At 32.6% G+C, this 21748-nt stretch overlaps 1 protein-coding gene across 1 annotated transcript; it reads right to left on the reverse strand.

Annotated features, from left to right (window-relative positions):
- Positions 1-2025: 2025 nt before the first annotated feature.
- LOC145620322 (uncharacterized) lies at positions 2026-8919 on the reverse strand. Its single transcript, XM_081674967.1, has 8 exons — positions 8589-8919; positions 5918-6388; positions 5312-5486; positions 4079-4376; positions 3627-3699; positions 3453-3543; positions 2787-2866; positions 2026-2662 (listed from the first exon to the last, which is right to left on the reverse strand). The coding sequence occupies exons 1-8, from the start codon at positions 8856-8858 to the stop codon at positions 2405-2407; spliced, it is 1716 nt and encodes a 571-aa protein (XP_081531093.1). The 5' UTR covers positions 8859-8919; the 3' UTR covers positions 2026-2404.
- Between the last annotated feature and the right edge of the window lie 12829 nt (positions 8920-21748).

The raw sequence follows: 21748 nt of genomic DNA on the forward strand, positions 1-21748 counted from the left end.
AACGATTGTGAGAACGCCTTTTTTTTCATTTTAGTTGACTATGTGTGAATGTGTGATTGATTTAAGATAGCAAGGTTGGTGTTTCGGTTTCGATTCGGGTTTAAACGGGTTTATGTGGTTGGTGGATCAAGGGTCGATTCTAAAATGGTTTCAATTAGTGGGTTGATTTGGTTTGATTAATTTATGTTTTTTTTTTTTTTTAAATTAAGGTAGAATCGTAATTGGTTCAGGTCATGTCGAGTTGGTTTGAAACAGGTTTGGGAGCAGGATTACAATTCGATTGATGCTTTAACTGTTCTTTTGATTGGCAGGTCAGTTTGGGTTTAGTGAAAAAAACTTACGAGGCATTTGGTAAAAGGGAAAGGGATAGGATAAGGAGGGAATTGGATAGTGAGATCCAAATAAATAATTCTTATACCATATTTGTATGTATTGGAAATAAAATTTAGAATAAACGACAAAGTTACAAAATTACCTTACTATTTTCTTCCTTGTTCCCCTTTTTCTTTCAAATTTGTTAAGCGTAAGTTGGTCTAGACTTTTTAAACCCATTTTCTACCCCTTCCCTTTTACCACCCTTCCTTGTGTATAAAAATGGAAGGATAAGGCCATATGGGGTGTTTTATCCCAATCCTCATTCCTCTTTAAATCCTCATACCCTTAGACAAACACTACATGTTTCTATCTTATACATCTTGTCTCTATCTCTCTCTATTTCACTACGGGATATTTAATATGAGGGATATGGATAAGGATAACGATAAGATGGTAAAATAAATATAAAATAAAGTGTTATCCTTGATATATACCCTTACTAACTTTATTATTCTCCTTTATTTTTTTTTATTAAGGGTATATATGTCTTTTTAATTACAATCCTCATCTTTCCCCTTGTACCAACCCCCCAGGTATAAAAAACCAAAGGGTAAGGGGATTTTAATCCTTGTCTCATCCTCCTCTTTAAACTCTATTCCTATAAACAAACATAAGAATGCTTATTTTCCACAATACATATACTTCTTCTTTTATACCTCTAAACAAAGATTTGGTAGACTTTTAGGTAGATTGTAATCGGATTTTGGCGGATTGTAGTGGATTTGGTCATATTGAGTCAAGATTTAAACATGTATGAGTAAGTTTATATTAAGTTATCAAATTATACACGAATCGCCAATTCTATGTCAAGTTATGTTCCAAGTTTTACTAGACCTCACAAATTTACATGTCATTATTACTTCATCATCAAGTTTTTTTGACAAAGGAAACACAAAACTAAAACAACGACTAAAACGAAAAACAAAGTAGATCTCTACGACGAGCCGCTCCAGCAAGGGAATGAGCCTCCGCAATAGATGTCTTAGAAACCTTCCAAATGAGACAAGTAGTAAAGGACGATAAACTATCACGGATTTCCTGAAGAGTCCAAATAACCGACATACATGTCGTATCCTGACACAAAAGAAGAGTAGGAATAATGGAGCAGCCGGTGAGAAGAAGTATCTGAGTAAAACCACGCGAATGAGCTTGCTGAAGTCCAAACAGGCACGCAAGAAGCTCTGAATGGAGGGCCAACCAGCAACGCAAGCTATGGCTCCACCACCCAACGGATGCGGTGAAGCGGAGTCATAAAAACACCAACCAGTACCCGCATTATTAGTTTCCTTATCCCAAGCCCCATCAAAAAGCATGAAAGTGTCACAAATGACACTCAGCTCACCACAAAGAGCAAAGGTAGAGGCTAGAGGGTGAGGAAGGAAAACCCGGAGGCTTATCCACCGGACAGACTGTTAAGTCAAGTTGTCATTATTGAGTTGTTACAACAATCAGAATTTTCAATACGGAAACTATTATTATTACTTCTTACACACTCATTTTAGAAAACTTGCCATTATTGAGTTACAACAATCAGAATTTTCAATACGCTAATATTGATGATTTTGTTAGCTGAAGAGATTCATACTAAATTTTTAAAGTAAAAAAAATTTAGGTAGTTTTCGACAAAATCCAAATTTTAAAGCCCTTAAATTCTTCAGTTCTTCCTCTTACTTTCAAAAACTGGACCACAAAAAGTTCAAAAAAAAAAAAAAAAAAAATCTGCCTCTTTGCCTTTTTTTTTTTTTTTTTTTTACAAACAGAGTTCACTTACAATAGGAGCATGAGTGGCTGAACACCTGAACCCACTCTTCATTACAGGAAAACTCAAGCTATTTTATATTCATGGTATTTCAACATACCAACCATTGCTATAACTATATCTCAAACACTCAGATCACTCGAAACCACTCTCTCACTTACAATACTAATGACAATCGACTGATACAACAACAAGATTTACACATCTTGAACCAGGACAAGAGCATGCATATCTTACATTTACGCAAACAAATACTATACATATTACAGTTCAGGTGTGACTAAACGTCTCAGGGTTATCTGCATATGCTGGAAGACGGTTTGGGAAACCCGGCCAAGGCAATGGAGATGAGATTTCTTCTTCTTGATTGTTTGGCTGATGAGCTGCTTGAGGATCTTGCTGTGTATGTGGCTGGGTGTTCCTTGCTCTCCATCTAAAAAACTCGACGATGATAGAACTAACACTCATGGCAATGCCATAGCCTACAAATGTCGCCAGCAAAATTGATATGATTGCTTGTAAATGGACCTGCAAAGCCAGAGTGATCATATGTTCCATAAATGAATTATTAAAAGCAAGAAAAGAAAAGATGCAGACAATTATCTGTTTATATTTTTGGAAAAAAAATGAATTCTTAGATATAAGCACTTACCACTGTATAGAAAATATGACCAAAGACGACGACCAGAGCAAATTGCATGGAAGCATATAGCCAGACAAATCGTTTCGTTACTGCAAAGTGTAGTAGTGAATTAGCTTTACAAACATAAATGACTTTATAATGTAAATCAGGTTCAAGCATTGTAAAATTAGAACTTGACAGCTTGACCAGTTAGTTTGATCACTGTATAGAAATTTACAACTTTATAATGTAAATTAGGTTCAAGCATTGTAAAATTAAACTAACAAGTTTGACCTTATTAGATTCCCCTTAAAAAAAAATTTCAATCATCAACTTTCTAAAATTTTATTTATACATAGCCAAAGTCATTAATAGTCAAAGTTGTTCATTGGAGGCCGTGGAAATGCAAAGTGAGTCGAACTTTTAGGAATAGAGGGAGTACTTGTGTTTGTCTCAGTTTTGTACTTTCAAGTTACAAAAAATTTGCTTTGATGACACCAAAAAATGTATTCTGTTGTATTCAACAATCCAAGTTCCACATTTTATAGTATCCATTTTCCCATGTCCGTATCATACGTTACACCTATTCATTTCATGCAACATTGAATAGAACACTAACCTCTTCCTGATTGCCAAATTATGTAAACTAAAAGAAAACATACAAGACTATGTCCTTGAGTGTCCTGGAAAACTTACCCATCGTTGATGAGGTCATTGACGAAAGTAGACCCAGCAAGCAAGAAAATGGAAGTGAGAGAGCAATTGCTCCAGTGCCCATTTTTGCAACCTGAATAGAAACAGAAATAAGCAGTAAGAGTCAAAATCTGTTAGCAAACTTGATTTATTAGCATTTATAAAAAACTATCTTACTAGTAGTTGTTCCAGGAAACAAAAGTAGGCCAGCATACTGACAATTACAAGGACAGGAACTTCTTGCCAGGCCCTGCAAATGATTCACATGAATGGATTAAGAAAGCAGTGACTGAAAGATTCTATGTCGGATCAGTTGGCAGTCTAGGCACCCATTGCTCAAATTTCAAACCAAACAAGGAAAAACATTGAACACAGGGATGAAAATTGGAAGAGATCCAAGGTATACACTGAAGCATGCGGATCACTGAATTCAGTAATGTTCTTTTGATACAATGCCTTATATAGTAATGTAAAAGGTTCTATGTAGAATGACAAAGATGCACATCTAAAAATGTGAACAATTGAAGATAATAAAGCGATGTATAGACATTTCTCTCTACAGAAATTAAGTGAATTGCTGTCACTACACGATTGAAGAAAAGAAGCAGAAAATAAGAGAGATGACTTGCCTGTGATCATTGATATTTATCATTTGAGCTCTAGTTGTTGCAGAATTTGCTGCACGAGTACTCTGGATACGCAGAAGAGTGACAGGCAGATTTTGTACGTCTTGCTTGCATACATCACATGTTTTGTTCCCTTTAATACTGAACCATTTCACGGCACATTCTTGGTGGGCAAGAGCAAGTTCACCTTTGCAACTGCATTCCATCTTTAGGGTTTCTCCGCCTTCACATAATTCAACCAAGCAAATTCTACAAACAGCATCCTCTTCGGGTATATCTTCACTATCAGCTTCTGCATTTTCTGAAAGTGGAAAAACAATAAGTTATGAACAGAATCTGGAGGACAATAGGTTAGTTGGATGGTTCCGATGTTCACTTGGATTCACAATGGACTTGAGAGTCATCATTCAACCAATGCTCAAGTTTAGGCAGTCATCTCCTTCAGGTTTTGCAATGAATTATATATACAAAGCAAAACAAACTCTGATAATATTTGGTTGTAACTTGTAGTACTACACTTTTCAGCTAAAAGTAATATGCCTTGAAACGGAAATCCAAAGAACAAATGAGTTTAAGAGAATACCCATTGCTTGTTTTAATAGAGTATAGAAAAGTTTCCTTGCATACTCATCATGATGCATTAAGTTTAAAAGTTACTAATGTTGCTGACAAAGACAGGGTACTGAAAAATCAGTAGAATCCATAGTCGTCTAACTTCATACTGGTTTTAAATTGTGAAAGTCCATCAGATCAGCAGATGAAATGTGAAATGCCCGGAAAATAATTCTACTTTGGGAAAAAATTTCAGCCAAAAAACCCCTCTCTTTTACAAATCTTAATATGGAAAACAATACTATCATCTCTACTATATAAGCATGAATAAAAATTGACTATAATTATCAGAAACTACGTTACTTGGACTTGCTATAAGTGTGGGTCATACACTATTAGACTCAGGTACAAATTTAAGTGCTTGACTTGGCTATAAAGTGAGAAGTTTGCATAATTTTGGCAAAATATGAAGTGTCAAGTTCTATACCCTAGTCAAATTGTTGAGTAACAATTCTAACAAGGATAATCAAGGTGTCACGAAAGGTCAAGACAACATTGAAACAAAGTTTCTCATTCCAATTTCCAAGACAGGCAAACATAGTAACAGTGAGGTCAATGGCATACAAAGTATGATTTTGGTGAATGGAATTTAGGGAATTTTGTGAATAAAAGTAAATTACTTACCAGTTTTCACTGGCTCACTTGTTTTTGGAGTATGAAGCTCCCCTGCCTTCACCCGAGGAGAGGGGATTACACGAATAAAAGAATCCATTCTTCTAACGTGCAATTCTTTATTGAGGGGAACTGAAAGTGAATGAGAAATGTGTACCTCAGCTTCATGTTTTTGAGATCCCTTTGCCTGCAATATGAGTAAGATTTTGGAAGAACCCCACAAAAAGATGGACATGAGATTGAGTTGTTCCGTACATGTGAAAGAAAAACTGAAAAACAAAAGTTCAGCTTCAGTGTCCAGCTTGTACATAAGATTAGAAGATTCCTAGGCTCTTAGCAAAGACATCTACAAGAAATATTTAAACTAACTACTTCCACTCACTAAGAAGAGGATGATCATCGAGTATTTTACTCTTGAAGTGTATAACTTTTCACATTTGGGCATAATAGTAAGCTATAAACTTGTAAAGGGTGTAGGTATTCTTGTGCATCACACTTTCTTAAGAATCTAATGCTTACAAAGTCTAAACTTTGGCCTGTTTAGTGACACAGCATCACCACCAGTAAGCTGAAGAGCTATGCAGTTAAACATTTCAGAAATTAATTAGAGGAGCTTACGCAGGAATGTAGTGAACCACTGGTGCTTCCACCAGGAATAGGTACCGGGTTCTCATTTTGGGTGACCGGAAGAGATGAAGTTCGCTTGATCCTTGGTGTAAATATCTTAGTAAGTGACGTGGACCTGGGGATGGAAGTCTTCTCTCGCGGTGTTGATAATGGAACATCACTTCTTGTGCACATAGCCTTCTCAACATCTGAAGAACTACGATAAAAGGAAAATTTTGGTAGAAGATTTTTGAGCGATGAGCGCCCTCTCACTGAGGAAGGACCAGGAGATTCATAAGATTTAACATCAGAGGAGGTTGGTGTCAAAAGAAAATTGACTCTCTTTGGTGTGGGAGGCATCTTGATTTTAACACAATCTTGAGAGCCATCTATTTTTCGTGTAGGAATGTCGAGAGACAGGTTCTGTTTTTTCCAGTTGGGTACACGTCCTGTGTCTACATTTTCTGCAGAGGAACTTTCAACCTGAAACATCACAAGTAGCAACTGAATAAAGATACAAATGATATGGGCACATTATCAACTAGTCTGTATTCTCCTGATGCAATTATTCCAATTTTCCAACTAGTCTTTACGTTCAGGTGAATATGTTCACTTCCTCGGTTAATTTGTTTCAAGTAACTAGAATTACCTTTGAAGCTAGATTACATGAAACACCAATATGCTGTTGAGGAGGACACACTGAACTGAAGGGTCAATATTACATTACAGCCGAGTGATGACAGTACATTGTAGATACATTCACAATAAATGTCTAATGAATAATGATGAACTAATCAGTTAAAAAGGTGATCATCAAATCAAAGCAAATCAGCAGTTGCCTAGCATATTATGTCACCCTGAGAGAATGTGCCTAATAGAATGGCCTTGTTAGATATGATCCATAACAGCTCGTTTGATAGGCAGTAATGTCGTATTGGTAATCACATACTCATTACCTCATACAAAAGACTTTGCTAACTATCCCATACGGCCAAATCTATAGTCATGCATCGCCACCTCTAGATATGTTCTCTGTTTCAATATCTCAAATACTAAAAGTAATGTATTGAAGTTATATTGGGATGAACTGAGCAACAAAAACCCGAATTTTATGTTCAGAAATTGGATATGGAATTATAAGAAGGAAAAGAAAAGAAATTAAAAGTATCTTTTTCCCCTTCCCCTCAAACAAACTTCTACCACTAATAGAACAAACACGCCTACACACACCCATGTACACTTAAAAATTAGGCGGTTTCGGGTAAAAAGAAAATGGAAGGTCACGTTTTCCCTCGCCTTTCACCCACTCTAACCTCGTTCGAACTACTTTGTACTCCCTCCGTTTCATATTATTCTTCCTATTTTGATCAATTCTGTCACACAAAGAGATTCTAAATATAATAAGGCAAAAGCTAATGAGCGTCCTCGGGACGTTAGATAAGAGAATTAAAATTGGAAATATTAGATTAAAACTAACATTAATTACACTGAACAACGCTTGATTTTGTCATGCATTCCTAACTTAATACTCTTTCGATCAATATAATTATTCCTTTACCTAACTTCCCAGGACGCTCGATGTTTTTATAACCAAACACACTGTAAAACAAAACCTCTCAAGTCTCAATCTAAAAAACAAACTTATCAATTAGCCACTCAATTCCCATGTTGGCAAACTCCTGAATCGTAAATTCCATGCTAACAAAATTCCAAATTCAGGTATGAAATTTTCATGTGAAATGATACATGAGATTTTCAAATTGATTAGGACATTGAATTTTCCAGTACTCCAAAGAAAAAATAAAATTAAAAAGACCATAAGACACGTTTCAAACACAAACGTTGGATTTATTTGGAGGCCATGAGCAAATAAAATGCTGTTACAACCTAACAAACTCAACTACCTACATAACTTACCAAAATAAAATACAATAAAATTAAATAAAGCTGAAAAATCAAATAAAAACATTATTTATCTATATTTTTAGAGGAATTAAAACGTTATTATCATGTAAATAAGAAGAAGAATCATGTGATCCAGTGTAACATATAAACACGCCTAAAACCCCTTGAAACATGGTACATGAAATAATAGAGTTACAAAGACCAATATAACCTTGAGATTTATCACGAAGATAAACTTGTATTTTTTTGTAAGTGACTACCTCGTACTCCCTTGGTTTTTTTTTGTTTTCCCATTAGTGTTTTGCATAATTTTTCTTTTCTTTTTTTTTTTTTTTTTTTTTTTTTGAAGAAGAGGAAGAGTTTTGCATAGTTTTCAAGTAACAATTAATAGTCAAATAAAAAGTAACCACTAATATTTCTAGGTTTGCACTCATAAAAATATATTAATATTATAAAAATACAAATAACAACAAATCTAACAAAATTAGAGTAATTTTTTTCTTATATAGTAATTACAAAATATGAGATAACAATTAAAAAAAAATGAAAAAAAAAAAAGAACAGAGGGAGTATATTTATAGACTTCGGAATTCATAACAAATTATACTCAGTATGAAATATTTTCATCAAACTTAATGTTTAATATTTCTACTTTTAATTTCGAATTACTACGAAGTAGTAGTACGACTACGAAGCATAAACAATCATTTGATCGAGACTAACAACAGAAACCTCTGATCGATTCGAAACAAGGTGAATTAATTGAAATGAATAATACCTTTCGATTTTGAAGAACATGTTGATCTCTGCAAGTAGAATCAGCAGCTATGAACTTCTCTTCAATTTCCATGAAATTATTATATAAACAAAGATAAATATAACTTGCAAAATTATATTGAAAGAAGGAGAAATAAAAAAATAAAATAAAAACCCAGAAATTGTGAATTCTGAAAGAGGAGAGAAAAATCGGAAGGGTAAGGATAATAAATAATTTTGAAGTAAGTGAAGCAGGAAATACAATAAAAAAAAAAAAAAAAAAAGATGGCATTTATGGAAAAGGAAGATGTTGATGGTAGAGGGGGAGAGTATTCAGAGAGAAGGGGAAAAAAGAGGGACCCATTGAATTTGAAGGGCCTACCCCTAAATTCCTCCGCTAATAACACTAACCATTGCTGTATTTCCTGCTTGTATTAGTACTACAACTACTACCTATTTCTCCCGCGTCATTTGCCTTGGGTTGTGACAATATTAGCCTTTTTACAGTAGTCCTCCGTTAAACAATAATTCACATTATATAATACCTTCGTTTTTTTTTTTTTTTTTAAATGTGTCGCTTTCATTTTTGCATTAATCACATATCAGGGTTGACTTAATTTTTTCACATTTATTAAATAAATGTTCCTTATATGGAATTATATAATACTCTCTTCATTTTTAAATACTTGTTCCACTTTTCTTTTTTTGGCCGTTTTTAAATACTTGTTCAGTTGTCCCATTTCCTTATTTGGAAAGCTTTTACAATATTTAATTTATTTATCTCACCTAGTGAACCCAACAAATATCATATTTTATTAATTCATATTCTCTCTCCTCCAATTTCTCCACTACTTTTGCTGTTTACAATTTTTTATCTTCGGGCCTGTTCTCATACGATTATTTTCAATTCAGTTCAGTTCAGCTTTTATCTTAATTTCCTTCTCTCATAAAATATTCAATTCAGCTCTAATCAGTTCAATTCAGTTCAGCTCAACTCAATTCAGTCAATGAGAACAGGTCCTTCCACCAACCTCACTAGCTCTATATTTTATTACTTTCTCCAATTTCTCCTAAAACTCCGCACATGGAGAAATGAAGCAAAGTATTTAAAAACGGAGGGAGTACTCGTATATCATTAGATTAGTCATAATGTCTAGTTTCATAATATAATTTTGTTACAATTTTACTAATAGACAATTAAAGATATTAATGGTCAAAATTGCGTCTCCACAAATGTGTTTGGTCAAAGTGAGGCAAACAAAAAATGATAGAGGGAGTACCAATTGTAATCATACAGTAGGTTTTTTTTTTGGTTTTTGGTTTTTTTTTTCTTCATTTTTTTTTTTTTGCTTCAATTTTTTTTTTTTTTTTTTTTTTTTTTTTTTTTTTTGCTACAATATTTTATTCTTCGTTCCATTTATTTTTTAGGAAATTTTAAACAATATTTTACTATTTTTCACCTCACTAGTGGTCCCCTTCCATCATATTTTAATAATTTTCTTATTCTCTCTCCTCCCCACTTTTACCACTTTTGCATACTCCCCTTCGTTTTTAATTACTTGTTACATTACTTCATGTTTGAAGTTTTAGAAGAAATTAGAGAAGTAAATTAAAATAAGAAGGTAGTGGGGTTGGTGGAAAAATAAAAAAAATTATAAAAAGCAAAAGTAGTTTAGTGAATTGAAGGAGAGAAAATATAAAATTAATAATATATGATTTATGTTTAGTCCACTTGTTAAAAAAATGAATTACTCATAAATATTGTATAAGTTTTTCAAATAAGGAAATGGATCTAGTAATTTAGAACGGTCGAAAATGAATATTTGAACAAATAATTAAAAACAGAGGGAGTATTTTACTATTTTTTCTACCGTTTTTTCTTAAACTCTATGCATGGAGAAATGAAGCAAGTAATTAGATATAGATGTAGTATATATACGAAGTATATAATACCTCGTTTTAAGTCAATTTGTAAACTAGTACCTTTTTTATTTTTGTTTTGTGAAATAATACCTTGAATTAAATTTTGTTTATAAAATGACACCTTAATGACAGATTTCGGCCAATATATAAAGTTTCCGGCATTTGACTTTTACGGAAATTAAACTATTTCCGACCCATTTTCCTTGCTTTACTTTAAATTTTCATTGTTGATTTCAACAAATTTGCACGTATAATGTAGATGTACCATTCTCCTTATGGTGGATTTGTTGATCGTTCTGGTGTAGTTTTTGTACCTATTAGGGAATTATTGTGGGTTTATTAAAAAATCGATCTTCTTCTGCCCTATGATTGATTCGTTGGTAAACAAGCATGCGAGATTACAAAGGTTGTCAAGTTTTCAAATACGTTCAAAAGAATCAGATGAAAATCATTCACTTGGCTACAGAAAATCGTTAGAGCGTCTCTTTGAAAAGTTTGTATATTACAGCGATGTATCCAAGGATGTACTACAACTACAAGTCTACAATGCAAGCTCTATTAAATGATCGTGGCTTCACCTTTTGTTTAATTTGTTTTTATATATTTGGTAAAATAAGATTTCATTTGTAGATGTCGTATGACTTTTTATTAATGAATTAATTATTTTTTTTAAAAAAAATCTTAAACTTAGATTGTTTACTTTGATAAATCATACGGAGTATAAAAAGTTTTAAACTAAATTGGTGAATTAATTTGTTGTTTTAACTTTGGTTTAACAGCATTTTTTCCTCTAAAAAACAGCATTTTGTACATCATGTTTGGATCATTTACATCTTGCTTAATTAGTATATTAAAGTAATCTCTCTATATATTTTAAAAAGTTCAAACAAACTCTTATAAATAGTGTGCGGTCATATATTCATATATACCTTCAAGAAAAATTGTTTACTTATAAATAATGCATGCCTTTTTTTTTTTTTTTTAGCTATTATGAATAGTGTGCGGCCTACTCTAAAATATTTGTTTAGATATTTTTTCTCATCAATGTTAGGTCAATTACGAAACTTAATTATGGAATAAGACAAAATCAAAAGAGCTCCTTGAATAGTATGACAATGCGCTAGTTAGCCTCCCTAACCCTAATCATTCAAAACAATAGAAGCAATTGGTTCAGTGTTTCGCTGTTCATCAATCCTCAACAGTCTAATCTTAGCCACCCATTAGCTTCACAAAGTGGCCAAAATTTTAAATAGTACTTCGTTGGCTTATAATCAGTGAGGCAACAGCTAGATAAGCCCACAAATTTATGTATAAGAAGATTAAGAATTATTTAACTTTAATGAAAAAACATTTTGCGCAAATAATATTTCCACTCATAATAGATTTAATTTTAAACTTTTCTACAAAATAATAGATTAAAAAGTGTAATAAAAAAATCTTTGATCACCAACTTCTGGTTATCAATGCACTCAAAGAGTAATATACTATAGTTATATTCATTGGTGCCCAAAACAAATACAATAATATTCAATGAATTGTACCACTGCTAAGAGTGCCAACCCACAAGACCTATCTTAGCTACTTTTATCACAAAAAAATATGAATACAATTGGCTAACAAGTTTAGGCTAAAGGATAATGATTATTAGTTACCGTTTATAGTTTTTGTAATTCATTGATTTACTAATTTAATTGCAAATCAAAGTGTATCTCTAACTCTTAGCTAACAATCCTAGTTAAATGTATGTTATGTATCTAGTCGTATTCTATTATTTACTCATCTATTTACTTTTACTATTACTATAATAGAAGTTGTTGACGTCATCATTGCACACGTGTCGCTCTCTCAATAAAAAATTTCCCGCCTAAATGCAATGATGATGTCATCTTTTTTTTTTTTTTTTGCTATCATATTTTACATTTTTGAAATTTAAATATTAGAAGCTTCTACATTACTAAAACCTATCAATTTATCGTTGGAAATTTAAACAATTTTGAATAGCACACTAATATATGACCTCTTACATTGAACTATGAATTAGACAACGTTAATTAATATATCATAATTTTGATGAAAATAAAAAAATTTAAATTACAAAATGTAAGTAATTCTTATTTATATTCATGTACAATAGTGATTAATTTTTTAAAATGTACAAATTAAAAATAGGTTTTATATAAATCGTGCATCAGACGGGTTATAACCTAGTGTATTATATAACATCAATATAATAGAGCTCTCGCTTATACTTTCTAAGCTTTTTCTCATTCTCTTTAAAATTTCCAACATTCTATTTCATAACTCTATCATGATATCATGAGTTTTTGATCTAATTTTTACGCTTCTATTATCCCACATATCATCTCCATAGTTACACCCCAAGACCCATTGTCGACACTAGCAAATGATGCTGAATATATATTGATCCCCTTTCCTCTTTTTCTCTTTTATTGCAATTGGATGAGTTGCAACCATTACAATCCACACTCGTACCTGCCCAGTGCGCCGACTGAGCGGATTAAATGTTCTAAGGAATGAATACTTGCGCCCAACCGGGTGGTGGCGTGCTCGATCGGGTGAATTTGGCTACAGGAATTAGGAGTGCTCTCGCGCCCGTCAGGGCGATGGTTCGCCCGACAGCGCGGTAGGTGCCTGGTTGTTTTTTTGGGGTTTTCTTGGCGAGTGGATTGAGATTACCCAGTCGTGGCATGATAGGGCGTGACAGCTCGGTCGGGTAGCCAGTTGCCTGACCGAGCACACCTATTTTTTTAGTTAGTTTTTTTTATTTGTCTCCTATTTTGGGACACATATAAATATGAGTAATGTCTTCTTCTTTATTTTATTCATTTATAAATAAACCTAATTAAACACAAGCCTACCCTTTGAGATCTGAAAAGTTCTTGAGCAATTCCAACCTTCGAGTTTGGGTACGGATTACGTTACGGAGGTTGTTGTGTAAAACTTGGGGGTGTGCGTCACTAGGATATATGTACTAATGGTGGCGTATTTTGCTTTTAAGTCAGTGGGTTCCAAATCACGGCACAACTGAAGGAGGACGAATCCTTGATCAGTTGTATCAGTATTTCTTGTTTTTGTTCTTGATTTCAGTAGGTATTTTTCCAACACTCACGACCAAACAATTCAAGCTAATCTATTACAAAGCTTCAAATCCAATTCAAACTTCCGCTCATGTCTTTCAGCACCACATGTAGTTTATGTACCAATTGTTTGTCAACCTATGTACCTTACCATTTTAGAGAAACAAAATTCATTTTATTACAACATGTAATATATTCACAAATTAAAGAGATTCCAAACCAACTTTAATTTTCGGCACCATTTAGTTTGTCTAGCTACCAAGGAATGGCAATTATAAATCTTTTTTCCTTTTATCTCCAAACCATGCATCCGTCATGTAGCCTCTCTACCAAGGGCAACTAACTATCATTTATTTCCTCCAAAACTAGCACTGTCAAAACGGTTTGACCATTCGGTTTCGGTTCGGTTTGAAATCGGTTCGGTATTCAATCGGGTCGGTTTGGAATCGGTTTAATTGTCTCACGGGTCGGTTTTGGTTCGGTTTAAATAGTTATCGGTTCGATTCGGTTTCGGTTTATTCTTAAGCGGTTTTAATTCGGTTCGGGTTGTAAACAGTCCGGGTAGTAAACGGTTCGGTGCAGACGGGATGCGGTTTGTTAACGGTGCGGTGCAAACGGTTTTTATCCCGGTTCAAACAGTTTCGGTTGGAAACGGTTTCGGGTTAAAAACAGTTCGGTTCTTTTTTGGTTCAGTTTATAACTGGTTCGGTTCTTTTTCGGTTCAGTTTATAACTGGTTCGGTTCTTTTTCGGTTCAGTTTATAACTGGTTCGGTTTTTCGATGGTTTAACCACTTTAACGTTATTCATATCGGTTCCATTTGAAGTTTACTAAATTACGGTTCGGGTCGGTTTTCGGTTTCAAAAAATAAAATGTTTATCGAGTTGTTTGGATTCGGGCAGTTAAATGGTTTTGGTTTGAAATTTGATAGTACTTGCTAACCTTTTGCGTTCACAAGTTTTATATAAAGTCGCGAATCATTTCATATTTACTATTTAGGCATTATATTATAAACAAATTCTCATTGATTTTATAAATACATATTATGTTCTGTTTCAAGTTTAGTCATACTGATCTTACTAGTTTATTACGAAGTAGATTATAAGAGTTAGTGTATTAATGTATTACTGTGTTTACAATTAGGTTATTATATGCTTCTTATTTAATCATTTATATACATGACTAGAGGCAGTAGTGTTGCTAATAGTTTGAGGCAGGGCCTGAGCCTGCTTGTTTTGCTCTTGTTTGTGAACATTGATTATCCTTAATGAATGATTTGCCTTGCTATTTTAAAAAAAATATTCTAAGATTTCTAATATTTAATCCATTTAATTATATTCCCGTCAAAAAAAAAAATTCATTTAATTATATAAAAAAGTTTGTAAACGGTTCGATTTAGAAGCGGTTTGAATCATAAACGGTTCGGTTTATAACTAGTTCGGTTTACAAACAGTTCGGTTTTTAAATGGTTCGGTGCAAATGGGTAGCAGTTTGCTAACGGTTCGGTGTAAGCGGTTTTTTTGCCAGTTTAAACGGTTTCGGGTTGGAACTGGTTTCGGGTTAGATACGGTTCGGTTCTTTTTCGGTTCGGTTTTCGTTCAATTCGGTTTATATTTGGTTCGGTTTGTTAACGGGTTCGGTTCTTATACAGTTTAACATTATTCGGGTCGATTCGGTTTCGGGTTTACTAAAATACGGTTCGAGTCGGTTTTCGGTTTCAAAAAAATCGGTTTTTAATCGGTTCGGTTCTCATTTGGGTCGGTCGGTTTCGGGCAGTTAAACGGTTTCGGTTTGAAATTTGACAGCACTATCCAAAACCCTTGTAGAGAAAGGTTCTTTTACATTACCATCGCCTAAAAAAAAAAGCAAACTTCTATTGAGGTCATGTTTAAATAAGGGTCTGGGCCGCACCCGTCATGGGAGAGTAGCAAGTCCACCACTTCACAATACCAAGGAGGTTCCACCTCAAAACCATATGGCTATGAGGGGAGTAGCCCCTTAGCCTTATATTATGGTGGTAACTCTTGAATTCTTTCAATGTGGGATTTCATTACCACTACACTCCCCCTTTAGTGTTTAGTGTAATTAGTGTGGGACAAGAGAATGGTCACATGTGAGTTGTTCATGGGCTCAACAGGTCATGATACCTCTCATTTTTGGCCACTCGCGAGGTAATGATACCTCTCATTTTTGGCCACTCGCAGTATGTTATTTAACAACCATGCAAAACCCTTGCATTGCCGAGCTGAAATTTACATATCTTTTCCATTAGTTAGAAAACCTCATCTTAATTAATCTAAATAGTGTGTAGTCCAAGTTGCAGCACATTACTACTTTAATTAAACCTTGTGATTTAGCGATGTCAATGGGGCGAGGCGGGGCACGACGGATGTTGGTCTTCTCATCTCCATCCCCATCCCCATCCCCATCATCCTCATGGCGAATCTAAAATTCATCCCCATCCCCGCCCCAGTGGGTACAATTCCAAAATCATCTCCACCCACCCCCTCTCCCCACTTAGATATCCACCGGCCCCCATCTAATCCCCACTCAAGATCCACCTAATCCCCGCCTCCCAAGTACACAATCAAATATAGATTACAATAATAAAAAATAAAAAAAAGTCATTGTTAATATTACATATACTTTTTTACATATATATATATATATATATATATATATATATATATATATATATATATATATATATATATATATATATGTATATATATACATATATATATATATATACAAAGTGGGGCAGGTGGGGTAGGGCGGGTGGGACGGGGTGGGGATGGGCGGGTACAAGCCGTATAACCTAAAAACCATCCCCATCACCCATGGCGGGTATGGTATTTATCCCCATCTCCGACCCACCACCCGCCAAACCAAGACCCATCCCCCCCCCCCCCCCCACACACCGGGGCGAGTCTCCTACTTGACCCGCCCCACTATCATCCCCATTGTGATTATAATGTATTTGATATTAATGGTGTCGTTTTTCTTTTTTTAAATTAGACCTTGTAGTTTGCAATTATACACATTTATTTTTATGTTAATAAGAGGTTGAATAGGTGACGTAGCGTAATGAAAAGGGGTTTACGTGACACATAAACGTTTTTAGGAACGTCTTTTAATATATTAGTATAGATCGATTTGGTTGTGAACCTACATACCTTGAGTTGCTTTGACACATTTACAATAACTTAATATACTTTGTATAAATTTTGACACGTAGACAACCTTGTTGCTACTTACTAGTCCATTTTTAGCATTAGTGTAAGTGTAATCATTTCCAAATGACCTAATCTCCATTTGATAATAAAGCCACAAATCTATACATTTAAGTGATAACAAACTGGATTTAATTTGTTCTTTTTAGTGTATTAGTCTATCTCATTGTCGGCCAATCACATTGAGTTGTTACAATATAATTAAATCTTGTAATTTTTTTAATTTAGAAATTGAGAAAAGTTGCTTTACTAATCTATCGTTGTCAGCTAAAGAATTGAGTTGTTATATGATAATGTATAAAACGGTGAATAGTCATACGGTATTTAAATTTAACTCATGTTATAATATGTTAATAAAAGTCAGTCTCATCAATAATTATATTTGTGATTGTCTCTCGATAAAATTATTATAAAAAAAGTAAATATTTTAAAAATACATGCTAATGCAACCATATCTCTTATAATGTAAACATATTGAATGACTAAGGCCCCGTTCTTTAGAGCTGCTCTGCTCTGCACTGCTCTGCTTTGCTCTGCTCTGCTGAAATCTGCTCTGCTCTGCTTCAATCTGCTCTGCTTCAATCTGCTCTGCTCTGCCCTGCTTAAAATTAATACTTAATATTGAATTATTATAATAATAATGTATATTTAATAATAATAATAAATAATTAATACTTAATGATAATAATAATTAATATTTAATAATAATAATAAATAAATAATATTTAATAATAATAATAAATATTCAATAATAATATATAATTAATATTTAATAATAATAATATATAATTAATATTTAATAATAATAATATATAATTAATATTTAATAATGATAATATATAATATTTAATAATAATAATATTATTAAAAATTAATATATAATAATAATAATTAATATTTAATAATAATAATATTAATAATAATATAATTAATATTTAATAATAATAATATTAATAATAATAATATAATTAATATTTAATAATATTAATATTATTAATAATAATTAATGTTTAATAATAAAATTTAATGATTATAATAGTAGTAGTAGTAGTAGTAGTAGCAGTAGTAGTAGCAGTAGTAGTAGTAATAATAATAATAATAATAATAATAATAATAATAATAATAGTAATATTAATAATAGTAATAATAATAATATTAGTAATAATAATAATAATGAAATCTGCTCTGCTCTGCTCGGCTCTGCTTTGCTCTGATTCAATCTGCTCTGCTCTGCTCTGCTTTGCTGAAATCTGCTCTGCTCTGCTGAAATTTGCTCTTCTGTGCTCTGCTCTGCCCAGAAGCTCAAAAGAACAGGGCCTAATTTGAGACAGTGAATATTATTATTATTATTATTATTATTATTATTATTATTATTATTATTTATTATTATTATTATCTTAAAAACAAAAGTCATACAACCTACAATAAATTAGTGGGAAGCCGAGATACAATCTGGGCCCCCACTCCTCTAGCTATAGCAAAGCCTACCCTAGTGAAGATATGAGCTGCAGCACGAGCCCCAATGTCTTGCGCCGTCAAGAACCTCTGAATTTGCTTCAGCAACGCAACAACTTTCTTCTCTAATTCCCCAAGCGAAGAAAAGGAGAAGGGAATGAAACCATAGCCAATCGCCCGACAACGAGCTTCATACTTAACCCCGCTTCCGATGAGCCGCTGTAAACCATAAAAAATTCAAACCTGCAATATACAAATAAAGAGGCAGAAAAATATATGGGAACAATTATTTCATTGATAATTTGTGGGGTTACAATTCTCGTATATCTCTTGATTCCTCTCTCCAAAGGGTTAGGGTTTTGATATTTGTTTATAGTACGGGGTCTTGTCGGCTTAATCCATACTATCTACCTACAATATTTGGTAGTAGGGAGGAGATGAGGTCTTTGTGACTTATTCCATCTGAGCCTTCTTTAAACCCTAGATGATGACCTCTTTATATAGAGTGTCGTAGAGTAAAAGATAATAATCTATGAGATTTTGAAGATAAATATCTTATATTTTTTGATATTATATCCTTATTTACATATATCTGACACCTAATAATTAACAAAATTTCGGTGCCAACAAATGCCCCCTTGAGACCTGTTGTGGAGACTTGATATCGAATGCAACTTGGTCTCGAAATTTTCTTGTAGAATTTAAAAGCAAATTTGGTATGCCCCCATTAAATCTACAAGTTTTGAGACTTGGAGATTGGAGATGAAGAGCAAAAATTGTCCCACCGAGTGTGCCAATTTGTAAACCATAAAAAATTCAAACCTGCAATAAACAAATAAAAAGGCAGAAAAATATACGGGAACAATTATTTCATTGATAATTTGTGGGGTTACAACTCTCGTATATCTCTTGATTCCTCTCTCCAAAGGGTTAGGGGGTTTTGATATTTGTTTATAGTACAGGGCCTTGTCGGCTTAATCCATACTATCTACCTACAATATTTGGTAGTAGGGAGAAGATGGGGTCTTTGTGACTTATTCCATCTGAGCCTCATTAAACCCTAGATACGGCCATCTTTATATAGAGTGTCGTAAAGTAAAAGATAATAATCAATGAGATTCTGAAGATAAATATCTTATATTTTTTGATATTATCTCCTTATTTACATATATCTGACACCTAATAATTAACAAGATTTCGGTGTCAACAGCCACATCAGCCACAACCCGTCCAGGAAAAAAGTCAGATAGCCCTGTTTGTGTCAAAGGAGAAGACCCAATGAAGTCGATACATACATCACGACCACGATCCCATGAATAAAGTAACACATCGGCAGGTCTGAGGGCCCCGTCATTCCCTCCAGACAACCCTATGTCAACCTCCTTTCTTGCTGAAATCCCAGATCTGTAGCAAATATCAACAAATGTATCTCGAACAACATTATGCCAATGTATGTATTGATTATTATTGTTATTATTATTATTATTATTATTATTATTATTTGAAACGTTGAGACAAAGAATATTGATTTAATTAACTTTTTTTTATCTTATAATTCGTATGAACTTAAGGGCGTTTGGTTCGCAAAGTGGTATGGCCTGGGTTTGGAATCAGGATGGGGTTAAGGTGGTATCGGGTTGGAACTTGATACCTAATATTATGTGTTTGGTTCAATTCTGAAATGAAATCTCATCCCCTTAATACCGTGTATTTGATACCTAAGAGAATAGAATGAGTCAAACCCATCTTCCCCGAAGGTTTCTAAACCCTATACCTCATGGGTTTGAAGTATGGGTTTAAAATTCATACTTTTGACAACCAAACATATGGTATGGGTTTTATTCATTCTAAAGAAATTAATCCCATGCCTCATACCTATACTCCGCAACCCAAACGCCCCCTTAAGAGATTTAAAATACTTGAAAATAAGATTAGTATAATAATACCTTAATTTTTTTAAAGACAAACAGTAGGAGAGGGTATTACTCCGTATTAAAAAAAATACTAGATGAAGCCTGTGCAATGCACGATTTGTTTGAATTTTTCAAAATAATTTTTTTTTTTTTTTTTGTATCTATATGCTAAAATTTGTAATATATTTAGATAAAATTCCTAATATCAAATATATATTTTATATATAATTAATTTAAACTTAAAATTTTAATTCGTCAATTTTTCTTACGTGGCATTTGAATTATTTAATTCTAATAGATTTCAACAATCTCTTATTTAATTGGCTAAAACTAAAATTTATAATCTTACATGATGCGCTAAGAAAATTAAATCTACGTGCCTATCTAAAAACTCGGGGAAAAAAAAATCCCCTTCATATATATGTGTGTGTGTGTGTGTGTGTATATATATATATATATATATATATATATATATATATATATATATATATATAGTAAATCGTTTTATTTAATTTAAAATTTTGTATATTTATGAAGATCATTCATTAGATATATGGATAATATTCCTAATATCAAAAGATAATTTTTTAATTTTAACGCTAAAATTATCTTTTGTTTTTTATTTATTTTACGTGACGCTTGAATTTAAAATCCCAAACTAACCTTATTCATTAATTTTGCTTATGTGACAATTTAAATTTTTTATTCAAAAAAAAATGACAAATCTTGTTTTTTATTGATTAAAATAAGTCTTTTACCTTTTTTTTTATATATACTCAGGCCCCGTTCTTTAGAGCTACTCTGCTCTGCTGAAATCTGCTTTGCTCTGCTCTACTGAAATCTGCTCTGCTCTGCTTCAATCTGCTCTGCCCTGCTCTACTTAAAATTAATACTTAATATTGAATTATAATAATAATAATAAATAATTAATATTTATAATAATAATTAATATTTAACAATAATAATAAATAATATTTAATAATATTATTATTATTAAAAATTAATATTTAATAATAATAATAATTAATAATTAATATTTAATAATAATAATAATAGTACTAATAATAATAATTATAGAATCTGCTCTGCTCGGCTCTGCTTCAATCTGCTCTGCTCTGCTGAAATCTACTCTGCTCTGCCTAGAAGCTCAAAAGAACAGGGCCTCATTTTGTTTAAAATGTTAGTCTCATTTATAATTATTTAACTATTAAAAATTACGGGGAATTAGTCATATGAGATTTAATTTTATTCGTCTCGATAAGTATATTATTATGCTAGGGAGAGATTACAGATATTTGCGATCAATTTTTTTTTTTTTTAAGAAGATAATTATTAGTTTTTTTAAATAATTTAAATTTTAATTATTCACTATTCGTTGCTTTTATGTGTCAAAATTCTTAAATCTTAGTCGTCACTTTTATTTGCTTAGTAGGCGAATAAATTTTTTAATTCTAAAATAAATTATTATTCTAATTTTTCATTGGACAAAATAATACCTAAACTTTTGTGGCGTGCCGAATGCTCCTAAAAAATGCCTACTTTATTTATATATATATTAGAT

Source organism: Chenopodium album, chromosome 27 (assembly GCF_948465745.1).
Source record: "Chenopodium album chromosome 27, dcCheAlbu1.1, whole genome shotgun sequence".
Classification (NCBI taxonomy): domain Eukaryota; kingdom Viridiplantae; phylum Streptophyta; class Magnoliopsida; order Caryophyllales; family Amaranthaceae; genus Chenopodium; species Chenopodium album.